Source organism: Thunnus albacares, chromosome 4 (genome assembly GCF_914725855.1).
Source record: "Thunnus albacares chromosome 4, fThuAlb1.1, whole genome shotgun sequence".
NCBI lineage: Eukaryota > Metazoa > Chordata > Actinopteri > Scombriformes > Scombridae > Thunnus > Thunnus albacares.
The window spans coordinates 8,518,251-8,537,713 of record NC_058109.1 but is presented as its reverse complement, the minus strand read 5'-3'; the positions used below and the strand labels follow the sequence as shown (position 1 = coordinate 8,537,713).

Sequence of the window (19,463 nt, the reverse complement as noted above, 5' to 3'; positions counted from 1 at the left end):
GACTCTAGCCATCATTAATATTAGTTACACCTGTCCTTTTCCTGCTGTGGCTGTTTAAAATGCCTGAGCTGAGTCTGGTCTGTGTAGGTTTACTCAGTGGTGTCTGGAGCTCTAGTAACTATTTCTTCCCTACGAGGTGCTTATTACACTGCAGGGAAAACTATGTGTTGAAAAAGCTAATGGGTTACAAATGACATTACAGCACAGAATCACTTTCAGCCTGCATTTTTAAACAGGCTTGAAAAAATGTTTGACCTTTGCTTCCCTTTATTGGCTGACCCAGTTTGGAAAAACAGTTTTCTTTCATTGTGGTGTAGAGCTGCAACAATTAATAGATAGAAAAATAAATGAGCAACTATTGATAATAATAATAATGTAATAATGATTGGCAACTATTTTGCTAATCGAATAATCATTTTAATAATTTTTTAAGCAAAAATCCCCCAATTTAGCTAATTTCAACATCTTACATGTGAGGATTTGAAGGGTTTCTGTGTCATACATGATAGTAAACTGAATTTCTTTGGATTTTTGACTGTTGATTAGACAGTCAAAAATCAGCGAGCTCTAAGAAATTATTATGGGGAAGTTTTCACGTTTTATAGATAAAAAGATTAATTGAGAAAGTAAATCGGCAGAGTAATCAACAATGAAAATAATCGGTATTTGCAGCCTTAGTCTGGTGAGGCCACTGATTTTATTTGTAAGTTTGTGTAACAGGACAGTTCCCATCATTAAAAATAACTTTAAATGCGGCGGAGACAGTTAAAGGGTTTGTTTTTTAAATCTGTCCTGATGAATCAGTTTGTGAGAGGTATCAGTTCCAGTAGGGTAAACAGTGGGGCTGTAACTTCTCATGAAAAATAAGAATAGCTGTTTGAATTTGGGAAAAATATTTATATTTACTCTGAAATCATCTGTTTGAAGTCAAAATTCATAACATATTTGTAGGTTTAAAAAATCCAATGACAGTATATTGGCTGCTGTAAATTTTTGGATCCCTTAAAATAGGTTCTTAAAAATTATATCTGTAGTAATATTTTCTTGTTACTCATCAGCCGACGTGTAGTTCACACTCATATGCTGATGTATCTGTGATAAGATAAAATGGAATGATATATATCTGCTCTACTTCCAGTATCATTCATTAACACAAAATAAGTTCCAGCTGACGGGTTGAGATGACATGTGGATGTTTGTTCACATTCTCCCGCTCTTGAGGATCTTACTTGCCTTGGCTTAGCAATAAGACACGCTACAGTAGTTACTGTCATGCTTTTTCTCGGTTGGAAAAAGAAGATATCAGGTTTCTTTTCACTGACCAAAATTTAGCAATATTTGAATTTTATGACAGATTTCTTTGCTTATATTGCCGGAGAGATTCTTATGTCAAACAAATCTGATCAAACAAGACTCACATTGTCCTGATGAAGCAAGTTAGCCATCAGATTGACTTTGATTGTTGTGTGTTTAGTCATGAATATTTAATGTTAATTTAATGAAATACTTAAAATTGGAAACTACTGTAAGTTGTCAGGGGCTTTAATACTAAACAGCCTATCTATCTATCTATCTATCTATCTGTCTGTCTGTCTGTCTATCTATCTATCTATCTATATCTATCTATCTATCTATCTATCTATCTGTATATATATCTATATATCTAAATATACACAGTATTATATACATACTGTATATAATATATGACAAAAGCAGAAGTCTGAAGTTCTATCTGCTCTATATCTGAGGCCAAACCACATCTGGATTGTGTGGTGCAGCCTGCAGAATCTGGCAAACAACAGATGGAAAAATACTGGAGATAATGATTCTGACACACTGCTGCCTTTTCCCAGTCTGTGTGTGTGTGTGTGTGTGTGTGTGTGTGTGTGTGTGTGTATTTTTGTGTGTGAGTTTTACAGTCCAAATCAGACTGATAATCTTTGTTAAATCAATCTGGTCTGAACTGTCGAAGATAAACACTGACACTAGAAGTTTTGTTGGTTATTTTTATTCAGCCGACACATGTAGTTTCCACATCTGTTCTCCTGTCTTCCAGAAGTGGCTTCTTAACTTTGTTAGTATTTAAAGTTACACCGTGGCTACACTGGCTGCATAGTGAGAGCAGTGTGTCAGCTGAGTTTCAGTAGTAGTTGCATGTGTAAGACTGAAGAAAATATACTTGAAGCCTAAAAAGATGCTTCAGGTTGCGGTTATGTGCTTGATACGTGAGCCATTGTGAGGGCCTGTGTAGACAGCTTTTGCAAGCCAAGTGTAGTTTCTTGTGCATGTTATCACACAGGATCTTTACACATTTACAAGTTAAAATCTGGCATTAAAAGTATAGTTACATGTTCAAAATGTAAACAAACCCATGTTTACATGGGTTAAAAACTGGGAGCAACCATTTTTCTGTAATTATGCGGGAATGTAGCAAGACCACTTTATTTTTCTTTTGTTGCATTTTTATGTAATGTAACATTGTATTATTGCCCTCCACTTTGTGTTACTTCATATGTGTTTTTCATAAGCCTGACAGACAAGACTGGTGTTGAAGTGAAGAAACTCAGAATACATCCAAATTAGGCTAGTTAAATTTAATTTAAAATTTTTTTCCCCCTGTTTCAGTCCTTCGTCCTCACTAACCTGGTGTTTTTCTCACCTTAAATCCAAGCCTTTCCCAAAACGGTGAATAAATCTTAAATGCTAGCATGCTGTTTTAGTTTGTGTGTGGAAAACATAAAGTTGAGAGGAAGTTTCTGTCACCTCTCTGTGATCACTCATTTAAAACGTCAGTATAGCTGATCACACAGCATAACGGTCTTCATTAACCTGTATTCATATTGAAGTCTCAATCATAAAATAATGATTTCATTGGCACCGCAGCACAGCAGTTTGGGAATGACTTGCAGGTTAACATTTAGTGTTTATGAGCTGCAATTAAATCACTATTTGAAAGTCAAGTTGTCTGTCAAGAGAACAGAACAGAGGTTAAGTGGGCTGTCTGTCCCACTCCTTACCAGATTGTTGGCTGTGATGCACAGTTTTGTTGTTTGCCAACTGAAAAGAGGACACAGGAGAAGAAATGTAGCCGTTTTTAACTGTTGTTCGGGTGTTTATTGTGGACAGAGTTTTTATTACAAAAACGACTTGGAAACACTAGTGTAGACGCCCATCATTTTCACATGCAAACAATCTATTAAATATTAAATGACTTGGTGTAGAAGTAGTCTCACTTTTGTCCAATTGTTATTTAGCAGAACACTTGAAAACTCTTGTTGCCTAACTGTCAGCAAGAGACTGTGATGTGGAAACGTTGTTGATGCACTATATCAACAGTGGGCTGGGATGGGCTCACAGGACTCAAGGCAGACTGAATGATGTCAAACTGTCCCCATGAACTTTTGCCATTAAAACACAGTGCTGCTCTTGTCATGTGGGGATCCACGCCAATTGATCCATGAGCCACTTTGACTCTCAGCCTGTGGTTGTAGAAACACTGATCCAAGCTGGCGGGTTTCTGAAGTACAGTTTGTTTTTCCTGCTCCAAACCAGGCTGATAGTGTGAGGCCAAACTGTGCTGAGGTCAGGACAGCAGCAGGAGATATCAGTCAACTCTGACGCAAAAAGGGAGGTTTACTTTCAAGATGCTGGGTGCTTTAAGGACATGACAATATTTACAGTATACGTAGATGAATTTTGGACGACGCCATTAAACTAGTTTTGCTATGTAGTCATAAAAATGTATTTCAAATTGAAAGATGAAAACAAAACATTCTCTGGTTTTCTTTGTGTTTGGGGCTGCAACATCCAATTGTTTTATGCACATGGGGTCATTAAAACCAAAAGGATTCAGTATGTTGGGGAGCATTAATATAGTCAGTAAGTTTTATGGAAATCTACCCTTTAGATTCTGATATTTCATATGTAGGCTAAAGTGAACAATTTGACTTGGAAGTGGTGCAGGATGAAGTGTCAATAGCCTTGTTCCAGATTTCTGAAGCACTGCCTGTAGCTCAGATTTTCTTGTGGTGTGCCTGTTTTCCATGTTGGAAAAACAACCTTGCCAATCAGAGCTTTGTTAGGTGGGATAAAGAATTGGGATGTCACTTTCTTTATGTGTGAAAGAAAATTAAAGGATAAGGCTGGTGATTTTCTATATTTTTCTTCTTGTCAACAAAGGTCATGTGCAGAGCCAACCGAAAATGAATCGATCCTACTTACAAGTATTGTGTGTTTATCCAAAGCTTGATAAATCTTATTCCTCTGTGCCGTAGACCTCTGTTGTTGTCCAAAAAGTGTTAAAAACCCATCAATGAACCACACTGTTGCACTTGGTGACATGTTCCTTTGCCCTGAAGAGTATGGGCAAGTTAGTTTATTTAGCAACTGCTACAAAGACTAATACCAGCGATCTCGTTTTCAGTCGTCCAAGAGTCATTTTGTGTAGGACAGATGCCACTGTACATGTGTGGGAATGCAGTTCCATTGACAGTAATTCGCTAGCTTGTTGTGCTACATATCACAACCTCTTGACTTTATAGTGATGTCTCTAGTTATTTACGATGTAGTACAAAAATAGGTTTGTTTAATTAATGTGATCTTTTTGGCACAGTTTGCTGCAAACAAACTTTATTGCCTCTTTTGGATAATGAATTAAAAACCACTAAAACTCTCCAAGTCCACATGCCACATTGGAATCACTGCATAAGGTTTTTGCATTGACAACCTGCATGTTTTAAATCAGTTCCACAGTGAAAATATAATTTATCAAACTGCATCATTCAGATCCGGTAAGACCAGATTAGTTCAATTACAATATCAAACCAGGAATCTCTCTCTCTCTGTCTCTCTGTCTCTGTCTTTTTGGTGGTGCTCCATTATATAGGAGTGTGCTGCCATGTTTCCATCAGCTCTGTGTGAAATAACAGTCTCTGGAAACTTCACCCGGCTGCCGTGTAGCCCCGGGCCCCCATGGAAAACTCTGGAAAGCCTTTAACAGAATGTCCCAGGCTCACTCAGACAGAGTGAACCAGACCAAAACATTTTTTTGCTATTGCTGTTGTGACATTTAGCTAATCCGCTTGTTTTTTGTGTGTGAATGATAAAGCATTTGAAGATACAAAGTGTTTGGTTTTTGGACATATCCTATGAATTGTAATACTTTTTTTTAAAGAACCAAAGTCTTTACCACTTTAGTTCTGAGTGAAATATCTCAACAACAATTGGATGGACGGACAGTCATGTCCACCTCAGGATGAATTGTAACAGCTTGGTCCCCTGTCTTTTCCTCTGGTGACATGAGTAGGTTAAAATTGTAATTTGTCCGATACTTTGGTCAACCTGCGATGACAGTTAGCTGCTGTTGTGTGGGCCTACATAGAAAAACATGGGTGCAAGTGTTCATCATACGCTCATTACACGCTGCTGATGTGTGTTGACCTTTAGTCTTGGTAAGACTTGTCAACATATTCCGGCTGCAGCTGAGATTTCTGACTGTTTACAGTGTTAATGGATGACATTTTATAGCATGCTCTTGGATTGGTTGTATTAAAACAAAAAGTGCTACCTTTTGGGAGTCATAACTGATCACATTTACATTATATTGACATCTGTTTTTCAGCTCAACAATGCATATGGTCACATTTTGTTTTTGCTATGGATATTTTATTACACCTATACTGATAATTGTAATCATCAACTTTGAGGGGGCAGAACTAATAAATCCCCTTTGGAAAAGTATTTTTATTATGTATGCAAATGTCATTTTAGGGTGGAGGAGAGCAAGGATCTTCTTCTGTTCTTCAGGACTCTAAGGGCTTTCTCAGACAGATGTGACGACCGGCGCAGAACCTTCCAGCACTTCCAGGTTAGTGAAGACACTCGTACTGAAATGGATTTCAAACTGGCAACGTCACCCTCACTCATCTACTTTGCATTGTGTTTAATCATTTGTGTGTTGTTGTTGACACATGACAAACTATTTGTTTGTCACAATGAATATGGAGGACCACTCTGGATCTGGCCAGGTTGGTCCTTTCCTCCCATGCAATGTGTTTAATATTACTGATCACATTTTCATGAAACTGGACAGTATTTTGGCCCATTGAGATTGCTGCAGCTTTTCTTTAATTGTTTGTATAAACACAAGGAAACATTTTACACTTATTGCTCAATGACATTGGCATTATTTGTGGGGGACCACATGCATAAGTCCATCCTGAATTCCTTCAATTGGGAGACCAGATGGTCCATTAGTCAGTGTGAGGGCAGTCAGGCCAAAAATGAGAGCTTCAGGCTGGGAATAACATTTAACCTCTGCTTGACCGGGATAGGTATCACCCTCATCTGTCAATGGCGGTACCTTGTTGTCTTGTCCACCTTAGAAGTTGGAGGGTCAAACCAGAAGGTCAGCGAGTCTCTTTGTAGCCCTGAAGGGACTGGCCTCAGGTTTTATCTCCCTTTGTCTCCCTACCTTCAAAGCAGATAAACAGTGTAAGCCTGATAATCAAGTTTAAGAGTAAATTTCATGTGAACCCATGTGGACTCCCAAACCAATGCGTGGAAAACCTTATCAATGCTGGTCTTCTGGAGAAGTCTGGTGAAAGATTATCGCTCATCTTAATTTTCAGAACAGTTCATTTTCAGGCAAGGTAAGTGAGCATAGAGATAAAGTAGCTAGGTGGATGACTGGGTGAATGAGTTATAGTGCCAGCCTTAGTCTGTGTATGTGGACTTTCTTCTGTTGTCCAGATTACAGAGAATATCATTTTAAAGTTAAAAGATGGTTGTCAGCTCTTCTAACCATGACAAAATTACAGTGACACCTCTAAAAATGTGCCCCTTTATACAGAGTCTACTGTTTGTGAACTGCTTAGAATCAAGCTGATGAAAGATTACAAAAATTAAGGTTAATGCAGTGGATGTGAGTTAGTGTGGGCGTGGTAAATATCATGGTGTGACTTTACTGAAGAGCTAGCAGTAAAATGTCAAATAGTAAATCAAGCTGCAGAAGCAATATGGAACCTATTCTCCTGTTTACTTGGAGAATGTAAAGTTCTGCCAAGTTGGCGGGGCTGAAGGAGGATTAACCCACATTTTCCATACTGGCCTGTGTGCTCTAAACTCTTATTTTGCTTTACTTGCATTTTCTTCAGTGTTATTATGGAAAAAATGTAATTCCCATTGTAACTATTCTGCTGTAATGTGGGAAGTGCTGTGTATGCTGATTTCCATGCTTTAATGACACACAGACATGAACATGTGCCTAGAAGATTAAACAAATAAAAATATAAAACACAATCCAGGCTAGGAACCTTAACATTAACCATGACATTAACCAACCAATCACTGTTTCACAGGGCTAGTTGGGTACATACCAGTTACAAACCACAAGCATTTACAAGCATGTGGCCAATTATTGATTGCCATCCACTGTGGACATATTAGTGTTAGATATCTCTGCATACAGATGCACAAACATCACATCACAGACTCAACAGTCAGCCATGGGGAATGGAGTAATGCAGTTAGTGTTTTTGCTATGCTATTGGAAGCTTAAAGATGGCGGCTTTGTAAAGACTGACAAATTAATAATGATAGCTAAGACTGGAGCGCCGTTCTGTCTATATCTGAAAGTCAAACCCATTTGATGAAAATATATCATCAGTATTTGTTTTTTGATTTAACAAACATTATTGATAAGGATCCCATATATTTGGACATTAAAAAATTATGATGAATATACCGTACATACTGAGCAGGACATGACAAAATGAACTAGTCCATGTTCTCTCTGTGCACAAACTACGTAAGGAAGACATTGTTTCTAAAACACCTCAAACATATCTATGACATTCCTGTACTGATATTTATTGGTATTGATTGGATGACATGTACGTTGATTGGCATGGGAGGTCCTTCAGCGGCAATCGCAATGAGGTCGGCTGCTATTGAAGGACTGAAAGTAAACCAAATAACCTCAAACTGTCTTCATGAACAGTCTGCCATGATCAGTATCTTGTGAAGTTCTTTCAGTGGAAAACTTTAGTACTGTGGGGTGTAATGAACATTTCAACCTGTAGGGGTTGAGAAGGGCTTGGAATATAAGGTGGATGTTGAAGTTGTGTGTGGGGCTTGAGTTTTCATGCTTTGACCGCAGGAGTAGCGGTCCCATGGCTGTGTTAAGTTGGATGTATTGTTCTCTGTTAAGGGGATACGATGTAGCCATGGTGAGTACGTTTATACTGTAGGTTCCATTGCTGCCTTGTAGCTGACATGCATCTCGTTAAAAATGTAACTACACATCGGCTTTATGGGGATACCACATAGATCGGTCAGCTTAGGCTGCTTGTGTTTTCTCCTGCAAGTTTTTGATGCCAGTGGAGATTGCAAACAGTGAAAACAACATTAAGTATGTAAGACTCAGTTATCTGCTGCTTTTCATAGACATGTCCACTGCAAACCTTCTGGTCACTATGATCACTGCTCTCTATGTCAGTGAATGAAAGGACATAAACACAACAACTGCAAGCAAGCCATAAGTCTATGAGACATAAGAAATGAGACAAGGGCAACCTTCCATTTGTCACTATTCAGTATATGGCAAAGTGAAGGACACAATATATAAACTATAAATATTGAGTTTTGTGGTGGTGCTATCAAGGGATAAAATCCAAAGCTAAACTATTAATAAAAAACTATGCTGTAAATATTTACAACTGCACTGCCATAACCACCGCTACAACCCTGTGCATCAAGTGTAAATCCAACCTTTTTTTGCCAGAACTCATACTTTAGGCTTAGAATTAACACTCCCTACATGTGAAGCAGACTCAAACAATGATTCCAAACACATTTTAATTAAAAAAGTTTAACTTTATTAAAACATCTTAAACAAAAAGCCATGTCACATACACATCTTCCTGTACACCACTGTCTTATTCACATAAGTAATAATTTCTAAAGTAAATTTTATTACTGGAAGGGAAGAGTTAGGGACACAAGCAAGACATTTTAAAAGAAGACAAAATATAGAAGAGTAACTTTCACATTACTATAGTTCATAGATACATTGTTCCCCAGTTCACTTTAACTGGAGTCTATAAATTAAAAAAGTAAGTGATGATAGGTCACACAGTACTTAAGAAAGCCTGCAGGTGGATAAGTTTACATGGTCATTGCCCTTATGGAGAGTCATTTAATGGTATAATTAAAAGTCAAATTAATTCACACAATGGCAAAGCCAATTGTGTTCATTTCTAGTCATTTTTCAGAGACATTTGATGAAAAAAGTATTTACAGACTATTCCTGCTGACATTTCAAGACAACCTAATGATAAGATTTCTGAGTTAGCTGGGATCAACAGTCTGATATGTAAGAAATCTCCAAGCAACATACAATTCATGTAATGAGAAATGCTCACAATGTTCATAGGCTCCTTTAAGTGCCATATCAGAAACTTTTTTTCACTGTCATGTTACAAGCTTCAGTTGAAGAAAATAAGACTAAGAATCAACCTGCACGGATCAAGTATTCCTTTTTTATGACTGAAAGTACTTAAATTCTGTTTTATTCCTACTGACACAAGGATTTTGTAAAATATTCACTGCAAAAATACTATTATTGGGATGTGGTTTAGCAAAAACATCTAAAAACATTCCTCATTTCTTACATTAACTGCATTAACATTTTCATTCAGTTGTGAAAACTTTTGATATTGTTGGAATGTGTTCGGTTCAATGCCAGCCAAAGTCTCACATTCACTACTATTAATGCTTATAATCAAAATTTGCAGTTCAGTCATATATTATTGTTGCAGTGACGTCTGTCCAGATGGAATGCCCCTTGAGTGAGATGAAAACTGTAATCTAAATTTGCAAGGCTATAAAAACATGTGGGTCCGCAGCTGTTGGACATATTTTACTTGGTGTGGTATTCTGAAACATTTTGTTGTTAATTTAGTGTAAAATCTTGAGATGAGAGATTTTACACTTGTTGAAGATACTTGTTTAAGTCTGGAAAAGCAGTAAGGATATCTGGAAATTTGCAGCAATATCTTGATTTTTTTTGGGGGGGGGATAATAGTTACTTATTGCAACAAAATACTTATTTTATAATTCATTTCACAAAGACTGTGAAAACATTGACCTTTTGTGTTTTAAACTAATAGTAATACTTTCAAGCAAACCTGTTGGCTTTTGGCTGCAGGTGTGTGTTAGTTCAATGTCACAAGCTGTCTGTGTAGATTAGTTTCATTCATCCAGGTACCACAGCGTCAGGTCGAAATGAAACGATTAATTGGACTGTAGTTTTAGAGGTGCTGACGCTTCTCCACTCATTCAATGGGTTACGTAAGTTCTACTGGCATGAAAAAGACACTCAGAAGGCCCCTCACCTGTGGTGTCTTCTGAACAAGTGGCCTAAACCATTTAGGCCATCTGCCACTTACAGTCCCAGTGTCAAGGCCTCAGTATGCTTCAAACAAAGTGTGTCAAATCATTTAATAGCATCTGAAGCCCCATTTCAGATGGCTGAATCAATGGCTGTGTTGGACAAGCTTTGTACGGAGCAAGGCAATCAGGTGCAGCCAGGATGGGGCTATGATGGCAGGCTTTTCAGAACAGGTAGAAACACTTGACTTAAGATGGGGTCAGACGAAATAGTTTGTTTGGAGCATATTGAGGACTTCACACATCTTCTTGGATGGTTTTGCACCAATTCATGTGACTCTGATGACTCTCAAGAACTCTCTTGTGAAACTTCTTGCAGAAGTTTAAATGCCTGATACGCCCCACCAGTCAGTAGAACTGATGAAGGCCATTAGATAAGTAGAGAAATGCCTTCAATTCTAGACCTTTACTTTCATTTTGACCTGACAGTGTCAGAAGCTGTTTGTAGGTTTACTGAAGTAAAAATGTTGACACCTTTATCCCAATCATGGGACCAGTGCCCCAAAATCCAGAACGTCGCGGTATCCCCCCAGCACTCTGTTGTGGGAAAACTGCTCCATCAGCATCGAAGGGGCTACAGTAAAGTTTCTGCCTCCTCAGCGGTACCGTCCGACAGGCAGTACCTTCATACAAGTGAAGCTGTCAGGATATTTAGACAATACCACGGGGTTGCCATCCATACGGACCTCACTGAGGCTTGGTCGTAGGTAGTAGGTGTCATTGGACCTACAGAAGGTGTCTGTGTTGACCTCAGTGATGTTGTTGTTCTGGAGGAAATGAAAATTGAGAATATTGAGAATGTAACAGAGTAACATCTTAGCTGACAGAGTCATCCATCCTCAGGGCGTGTAATACTGTAATCTTGATGACAATCTCACTAAACTGTGGCAAAAATTTATGAATGTAATCCATTTTAAATTAAATCTATAACACAGTAACTTGTATAGCAATTAGAGGATGCCAGTAGTTTCTGAAGTCAATTTATTCATGTTTATTTTGTCAGTAAAATATACAAACCTGTAGATGTAAGATCCTAACGCTCTCTGGGATGTGTGGAACAGCTTCCAGCTGGTTCTCGGCCAGGTACAGGTTGATCAGCTTGGTCAATTTCTGTTAGGGGAAAAAATGTACACAGTGGAGACCCAGTTGATTAAACAGTTGTTTTTAGTTGTGTATTTGCAAGTATACTGTATACAGCATACCCGACTGTAATGAACACACTGTTTAAACTAGATATACTTTGGGAATAGTAGTGACAACAGTTATATAGATCTGTTAATATCTTGGGAGTTTTCTTTTTGTGAGTGAGATGAAAAGATTGATATCAAGCTCATGTTTGTCCATTAAGTATGAAGCGAAAGTCTGGATGTGGTTATCTTAGCATATACACTCACTAAGAGTCACTAATTAACACCTTTTGGGCGGGTGGTCCCGTTGGGGGACGGGCAATGGTTGGGGAAACTGGAGACACTGCACAGAAGTACTTGGTGGATGTAATCTTCTCATCTTACTCTTGAAAATTATTGTATTTCCCAAAATGTTAAGCTATTGAGCTAAATAATTAAGATGTATGAAAGCTCTGCGGTAAGAAAATATAGGCTCCATCCAAGCTTTCCCGTAATCGCTTCTTATAATATGTTGTACAATAATCTAAAGTGTTGTTGCATAGTGTCTTGTTGCATGTTGTATAATATTTGCACAGAGAGGAGATTCACAAGACAGGATTTGGACAGCCAGTTTTTATCTTCAGCATGAAGAAAGCGAGCACAGCTCACATGGCTCAATGTCCGTTTTGGTATTTCATTGAGGCTTTAGTTTATTTGTTCATATCTCTGCAGACTACTCGCTAATGATAGATAAATAGTTCTGATCATGTATTTAAAAAAAAAAAAAGCCTTTACTTGCCCCAATCCCTATCCTTTTAGTTTAGGTTGGGACATATTGAAAAAAATGAGAGATGATGTGTACCTTGAAAGCATTAGCTTTGACACCCTTGGTTTTGAGGAGATTGTTGTTAGCATTGAAGGTTGTGAGTTTGGGAGGGAGCATAGGAAGTTTGACCAGTTTGTTCTCAGCCAGAGACAATTCCTCAAGCAGGGGTAGCTTAGAGAATGCCCCGTCCTCAATCTCTGAGATGAGGTTCCCCGTCAGGTCAATCCTTTTCAGAGTCACTGTTGACAGATAGAAAAAAGACTGCTGTTATTGTTATACCACCATATAAATGTTGCAAAAATGTTGTACAAAATCTAGCATCCCTCTAAGTTTGTGTTTAGCATTAAGTATTGGTATGTTTTAAATACAGTTTACATTTACATCCATTTGGCCATCACTAACCTTAGCACCTGCAGGTTTGAACGGTCTATTTTAGGTTAACTGGTTCTTGTTCTTTCACCGTTCAACCAAGTTTTAGAGACATCTGTCAAATTGTTCCACCAGTATTTTGTCCATCTGCAGACGATTGCAGATCTCTTACAATGTAGTACTATTTAAAGACCAAGATGAAGACCAGATAACCAGCTGACTTGTTTGATCAAGACACTATTGAGATGGACAGCCCAAAAATATTTTGTAGATGTATGTTTATGAACTAGTCTTCTTAGAGAGCGACTTTTGGTTTGTTATCAATCCAGCTGACAGAGTGCAGCCACATGGGCTAGTGTCTTTGTAAAGTTGCCAACCCAAATGCATCACATATGCGGTGCTTCTAAACTATACAAATTACATGTGGGCACCATGGATATCTGTACAAAAATACAATTACATGGCAATCACTTAAATAGTCGTTGAGCCAAAACAAAACCAAACATGTCAACCTCATAGTGGTGCTAGAGGAAAAAATCAGGGGATTACCATAGTCAGTATGATATATTCTACTTGGACCACAAAATGTCATGGCAATACATCTAATAGTTGCTGAGATATTTCAATCTGGACCAAAGTAGTGGACCAACCTACTGACACATCACCAATGTGACTAAAAGTAATGTTCCTGACTCCATAGTGTCTTTTTATTAGACTCGTCTTTCAAACTACACACATCCAGTTTGTAATGCAGGTTATAAATTGGTATTCTCTAAAAAGCTGAGATTTTCCTGATTGCATAACTATGACACAATCATGAGTTAGACATTATACAACTGATTTCACAGGTTGAATAGGACTAACTATGACTTATCTTCACTTGTCCAAGTGATGTAGTGCCCCTTTAAAATCAAACAGCTATACAAGGGCTTTCTCTAAATAATAAAATGCAGTACAGAATTTCAATCTGGAAATATTTTTTCAGAGAACAAGACAACGTATCTGATCAGGCATTTGGCACCAACTTTCAGTCTTTGATAACATGGCTAGTCAGAATTAGTTGGCCAATCAACAGATTTTGGTGGAGACAGTTTTCAGACTTACCAATGTCAGCAAAGTCTTTGGCGCTGATCTTTTTGATCTTGTTGAAGCGGGCATACAGATAGGCCGTCTCTTTTGGCAGGGTGGGAACAGAGGTCATGTCTGGACTGACCTCCTCACAGTACACTGAGCCAGTCAGGCATACACACAGCAGGCAGGTGGGCAAGTCTGTAATACAGAGGCACCACACAAACATCAAGCCTTCGTCAGAATAATCTGCTACCGTTTTGTTTCCATTCATGTCAATGGGAAGCTGTTGCAAGCAAGATGGAAAACTTTGACTGACTTGACTACTGGAACCAGCAAATTTTTGGCACTTGTGCTATCAATCGATTATCAAAGTTAATTAATTTTCTTTTGATTAATTGACTAGTCATTGCAGCTCTATACAAAATGCAGCAACGAGACTACTCACTGATACTAAGGAGGGAGGCTATGTTTCCCCTATACTGAGTTCTCTCCACTGGGTCACAAGTGAAAGATGGAATTAATTTTAAGATTTCTATTTGTTTTTAAATCATTGCATGGACTGGCACTAGCTTACATCTCTAATCTCCTCAGTTCCTGTTCTACATTTAGACTCCTCAGATCCTCTAATCAATTATTCCTTGTTGTTCCAAGTTCCCAGTCAACGCCCAAATGTGACCCAGCTTTTTCCTTGGCTGCTCCCAAACTGTGGAATAGTTTACCTCTCACTGTCAGGTCTTCAACACCTATCACCACTTTTAAATCCTGGTTAACAGACCCAGTCTTTTACAACTGCACTTCAGTTCCTTTAGTTATTACTATAAATTTAACATTTCTTTGATTTTGTCTGTTAGCTACATACTTTCGGTCAACCCTTGTTTTTGTTTTTGTTTTAAATGTTCTCTACAATACATTTGACTTGCCACTCCTTGCCTTGATGTGACTATAACTAGGAGCTTAGCTATTAGCTTTCACGTTCAAGTTTTCCATAATTCACCACACCTACCCTAACGTAACCTAACCTAATCTAAAGGAACAAGTATTTACGTTATTGTAAAACCTTGGTAAGCACAATAACACTATTTTGATGGGAGTGAGTTCCCCAAACCCTACAAAAATGGTCTTTGACATACATATTATGAAACACACTGAGTTTTGGTAGTATGCCTCAAGTCTTTAGAGGTAATCACCCGGGCTGTAATTGCTGTTTACCAACATGTGCTCCTGAGTTCAAACTCAACACAACCCTGACTAACTTGTTCTAAGAAATCTGTAGTTTGTCTTTGACTGTCTTTTTCAGACCCTCAAACCATAAACAAATGGTGTCAAAGCAATCTTAAACAATTTGCCTGCAGTTTTAAACTTCCTTTATCAACTGAATTAGCTTCTCTCATGTCTGCCCAGAGGTAAACAGGTCTTCCTCTTACCAGAGACATCTCCTCCCTCCGAGATTGGACTGTCATCAGGTTCATCAGCAGGAGGCAGCGCCCTCTGCAGGAGAAAACACAACCTGTTCATATACAGTGGCCTGCTCATTGAGTAGAGCAAAACATAAACATTACCAAAGTTGGGAAGTCAGCTTTGGAAATTTGCTTACACATTGTAAGCATATATTTTGGGTAAGAATCAAATGAAGATGAAACAAAATTATATAAATATCCTTACTAAATTGCACATGTAAGAGATTAAATACTAAATTAATTGTTCTTCAGTCGGTACAGTTAAACAAGGTGGTCAGGTTTTGGTGAGGTTTGATATGATGGTTAAACTGGATAAAATAGTGACAGTTTAACAGCTTTCCCTCACAGCCACAAGCATTTAGACCGAGGTAAAGCCACCACTTTATTTGAAGAATACAGTTTACGCAGTAGTGACTGTGGCGATATTAAGTCTTACTGTTATGAATCATTTGTATATGCAAGGGTGGTAACTGAACATTATGTTAATTATTATAGAACAAGAACTTTAGTCAGACGCTGTTTGGTCTATTAAACTAAGGCTAAGTGGGCATTCAGACAGTAAATACCGCTGTGTACAAAAAGCAGACAAGGGTTTGTGTTGGTGCTTGCATATTGCTTCAGCGCAGGTGAGAAGATGAAATACAATCCAGTTTGTGTAACAGGTCCATGATTCTTAAGATTTAGACACCAAAACACTGTACAGGAGTTAATCCTATGAGGCAGAATTTTCCAACTCTAGCCCCTGCATCTGGTGTCCCACTGTGCCAACACAGTGGTCTGAGTTGAAATTAAGAGGAGGATGCAATTTGTGGCATAATTCTGCTGTCATTCTCAACACACACTCCGTTTATTATCAACAATCTGAAATTGATTCCCAGGCTATATTGGCAAACAGCCAATGTCTATAGCAGTCCACATTATGTTTTGCAGCTGGCTACTGGTGGACAACTTTCCACAGCCTTAACCGGTGCAGTGTGCATGATTCTAGTTATTTGTCAGCTGCAGTGTTGAAGAAATAGTCTCTTTTTTTACTGTGTGGTATGACTTTTTGATTTTCACTGTTGTCCTGAGTTGCTGGCTCTGATATCTGTCACTGATAATCAGCTCTCGTGGATAAGCATCACTGCCTGGTCAATTCATCTTTCAGAAATGCCTTGTACTCACAGTGACCCATGATCAGGTTTTATAAAGTAAAGCCTGTGTAACAGTGTTGTAATGCTGTCATATAGGAGCCAATAAGAAATAGGTTAGTTTCAAGGTTTTGTACATTTTTAGCCCATTACCCCAGAAGCTTTGAGACCTTTGCAGGTTGTGATAAATTTCATCCTTCATCCTGAGGAGTTATGGGCCTGTGGACAGCTCCTGGAAAATTCACATCTTTGGCTGGGTAGCTTGGATCATCAACAAGCCATTCACCACTAAGCTCATGAATCTGAAAGGTTATCTGCTGGGAACTAATCTGTCACCAGTAAACACATAGCTAATCCAAGCTGGAATCCAACATCTACTGGTCTAATGGTTGGTTAGTTTATCCTCCATCATTGAGACCTGTGTCCAGTCCCCTTGAGTGGCTGCAACCAATCAAAGTATCCCTAAGCAAAATACCAACCCCAACCCTGCTGCAGGGTCTCTTAACTCAAACCAATCAAAACGAGGAAATATGAGGCCTGCCTCTGAAGTGTCTGGCACTAACAGTCTTGTATGAAAAACAGCTGGTCCCAAATTAAGTATTTACTCATTAAAACTCAAGTTACATTTCATAGACGTATTCTCTTACACTTATTTCTCTCCCAACTGTTTTCTGAATTGTTTGTGGGTTTTTCACTTCCTGCCAGCATTTCCCCGAAGGAGGAACCAGACCAGAGTTTGGTTTTGGCTTATCCAAATATTTCTTGAAGAGGTTAGTGTGGTTAGTCGAGGGTTAGCGTGGTTGATTCAGGGTTTGGTCGGGTAAAATAACAGGTTAGACACAGCAAGGTGTTTGTGTGTGTGTGTATTGAAACTGTGAGCATGATGAATGAGGACGATGGTCAAGTGCTAACAGATTCTGTCATTACCAAGTAAGAAAAAACAAATTAAGTGACTAAACGATGAAGTGGATTATTATCTTTTTGAATCATGTGGCTGGATTATGGATCTTCAAATTGCCAACTATTAAACATGACTTAAGTCCTCCCATGGGGATTGGCTGAGTCTAATCTTATATTTTATCTTATCGCTTGTTTTTAAAAATCTTTTATGATCTTGTCTTAAACTGTCCCTCTAAGAGAAATTTGTTTGGTCTGACCAAAATCATTTGTGTGTGTCCATGCTCATATTTACTGTAACATAAGCAGAATTATTTTTTTTCCCTTTTCATTTAATTCGATGCACAAGATGCATATTTTTTATTTGTCTTAATGAATTTGTCTTTAAATCACCATGAATTATTATGTAACAGTGACCACAAGTGTAAAGATTGTCTTGACATTGGATTGACATTGGACTACTGCAGTAAATGTGCTCAAGCTTGAACAAATTAGTAAAGTTAAGTATACTTTTAGTATACTTTTAATAAATGCATTTATGCAGTTATTTAAGGGAACATTTTTTGGCAGAGAGGCACATTGTAAATAATAAATATTCTTACCCTAGCCCTCCTTGATTTCAAATGCTCACTGAAGTATCTGTTCAGCTCCCTGCCAGGTAGAGATCCCGGTATCAGCTGTGAGTCCTGGTCAAACCTCCTGGCCGAGGCAGCCACCAGCCACGGCACCAGCATACAGGTGAATAACAGAGCCTTCATGCCGTCCAAAGCAGTGTGACACTGACACACGAACTTGCCTTAAAGCCTGAGTTTGGGTCAGCAGATGCTCTCTGCTACGAGCCCCTGTCGGGATGTGTCAAATGACTGTATTTAAAGGCTGAACCAGTAGCTTCCAGCAGTCTCTTAAAGCAGAATTTATAGAGCAGAGCACTTAACCCTTACCTGACCACCCACCATCCATCTGCCGGGAGAAGGGGAGAGAAACACACAGACAATGGACACAGAGGCAGATACAATAAAAGAAAAAAAAAGAAGCAAATATGAAAAAAGACAGATTCAAAGAGAGAATAAAGTGTTGATTTTTTTCTGTTAAATGTCACTTAAATGTGTATATGAGAAAAATAAGCACAGTAAAACTGCAGTGAAAGCAGAAAACTGAAAGTTGACAACCACAGTGTGAGTGTGTTTTGTCAGGAGGAATGTCTGTGGTCTCTGCCCAACCACTCAGTAATGACTGGTAATAACCAACCTATCTTTCATTAGTCTGGATGAGTGTTTTTTTTTAACTTCGCTGGCCCTGTTCTTCTCTCAGCAGTTGGTCAGAAAACACATTTAGCAGCAGTTAGACAGACATTGATTATAGGCTGGAATTGATGTGATGACTTTGGAGTGACCAGTAGTTGAATGTGCTGTGCTTTCTGGATGGTTCCTCTGATGTTTCATCTTATGGTTGATTTTACTCAGTGGCTAGTTTCGTCACATTTAGCTTGAGGGAGGGTTTTGTCACCACTTAAGATTCTCTCAAGCTGTCCCCTGAAAAGCAAATACGCCTTCAAATTATCAACCAATGACATATGTATTGGAAAAGAAATGCTTTCTCAGCTAATATGAAGACAGAACAATTGAACTTAATGTGCATACATAGTTATACAGACAAAACTAAAATGCAGAAAGTGTGTGATACAGGACTAGTTTTATCCAAATGTTGTAATTTGCATGGTTCCCATGAATCATCATAAAGTCCTTTTCACTTCAAGGTCAAATACTGTCTTTAAATATTTAGAACTTTATACTTAGAACTTTAAGAAGGAATACGTTCCTGTTTTTTGTTCAGTCTTTATGCATTATTTAAGCATTATCTCATGACTGGCTGTTGTACATTGTGATTATATCATAGCTAAGGGGCATTGTTCGGCCTGATGCGCAGTGGAGACAACCCCCTTTGCTGTGGTATGATCACAATATACCACCGCGAGGAGTGAGATATTGCTTACCAAATATTACAATATAAAAATTATAGACACAATCAAATGAAAACAGTTTATTAAATAACTGCCTGTCATTGCTATGCAATGTTAGTAAACTGCTAAACTAACATTCAAGCTAATTGCCGCTCTAACCAGAGTTCATTCACATTAATTTGAACGTTCCCATTAATT

The 19,463-nt window shown here is 38.3% G+C and overlaps 2 protein-coding genes and 1 long non-coding RNA gene across 4 annotated transcripts in view; 1 reads left to right on the top strand and 2 right to left on the bottom strand.

Annotated features, from left to right (window-relative positions):
• LOC122981255 overlaps window positions 1-19,463 on the bottom strand; it is a 571,779-nt gene that overhangs the window by 247,185 nt on the left and 305,131 nt on the right. The gene's annotated exons all lie outside the window — the stretch shown is intronic.
• LOC122981249 (centromere protein P) overlaps window positions 1-19,463 on the top strand; it is a 115,740-nt gene that overhangs the window by 7,771 nt on the left and 88,506 nt on the right. For both annotated transcript variants that reach the window (XM_044349907.1, XM_044349906.1), the window contains exon 6: window positions 5,770-5,866. In XM_044349907.1, the coding sequence (XP_044205842.1) occupies window positions 5,770-5,866 (97 nt within the window). The remainder of the gene's footprint in view (window positions 1-5,769; window positions 5,867-19,463) is intronic.
• Window positions 8,854-18,529, bottom strand: ogna (osteoglycin, paralog a). Its single transcript, XM_044349908.1, has 6 exons — window positions 17,908-18,529; window positions 15,246-15,309; window positions 13,855-14,019; window positions 12,418-12,620; window positions 11,467-11,559; window positions 8,854-11,216 (listed from the first exon to the last, which is right to left on the bottom strand). The coding sequence occupies exons 1-6, from the start codon at window positions 18,061-18,063 to the stop codon at window positions 11,046-11,048; spliced, it is 852 nt and encodes a 283-aa protein (XP_044205843.1). The 5' UTR covers window positions 18,064-18,529; the 3' UTR covers window positions 8,854-11,045.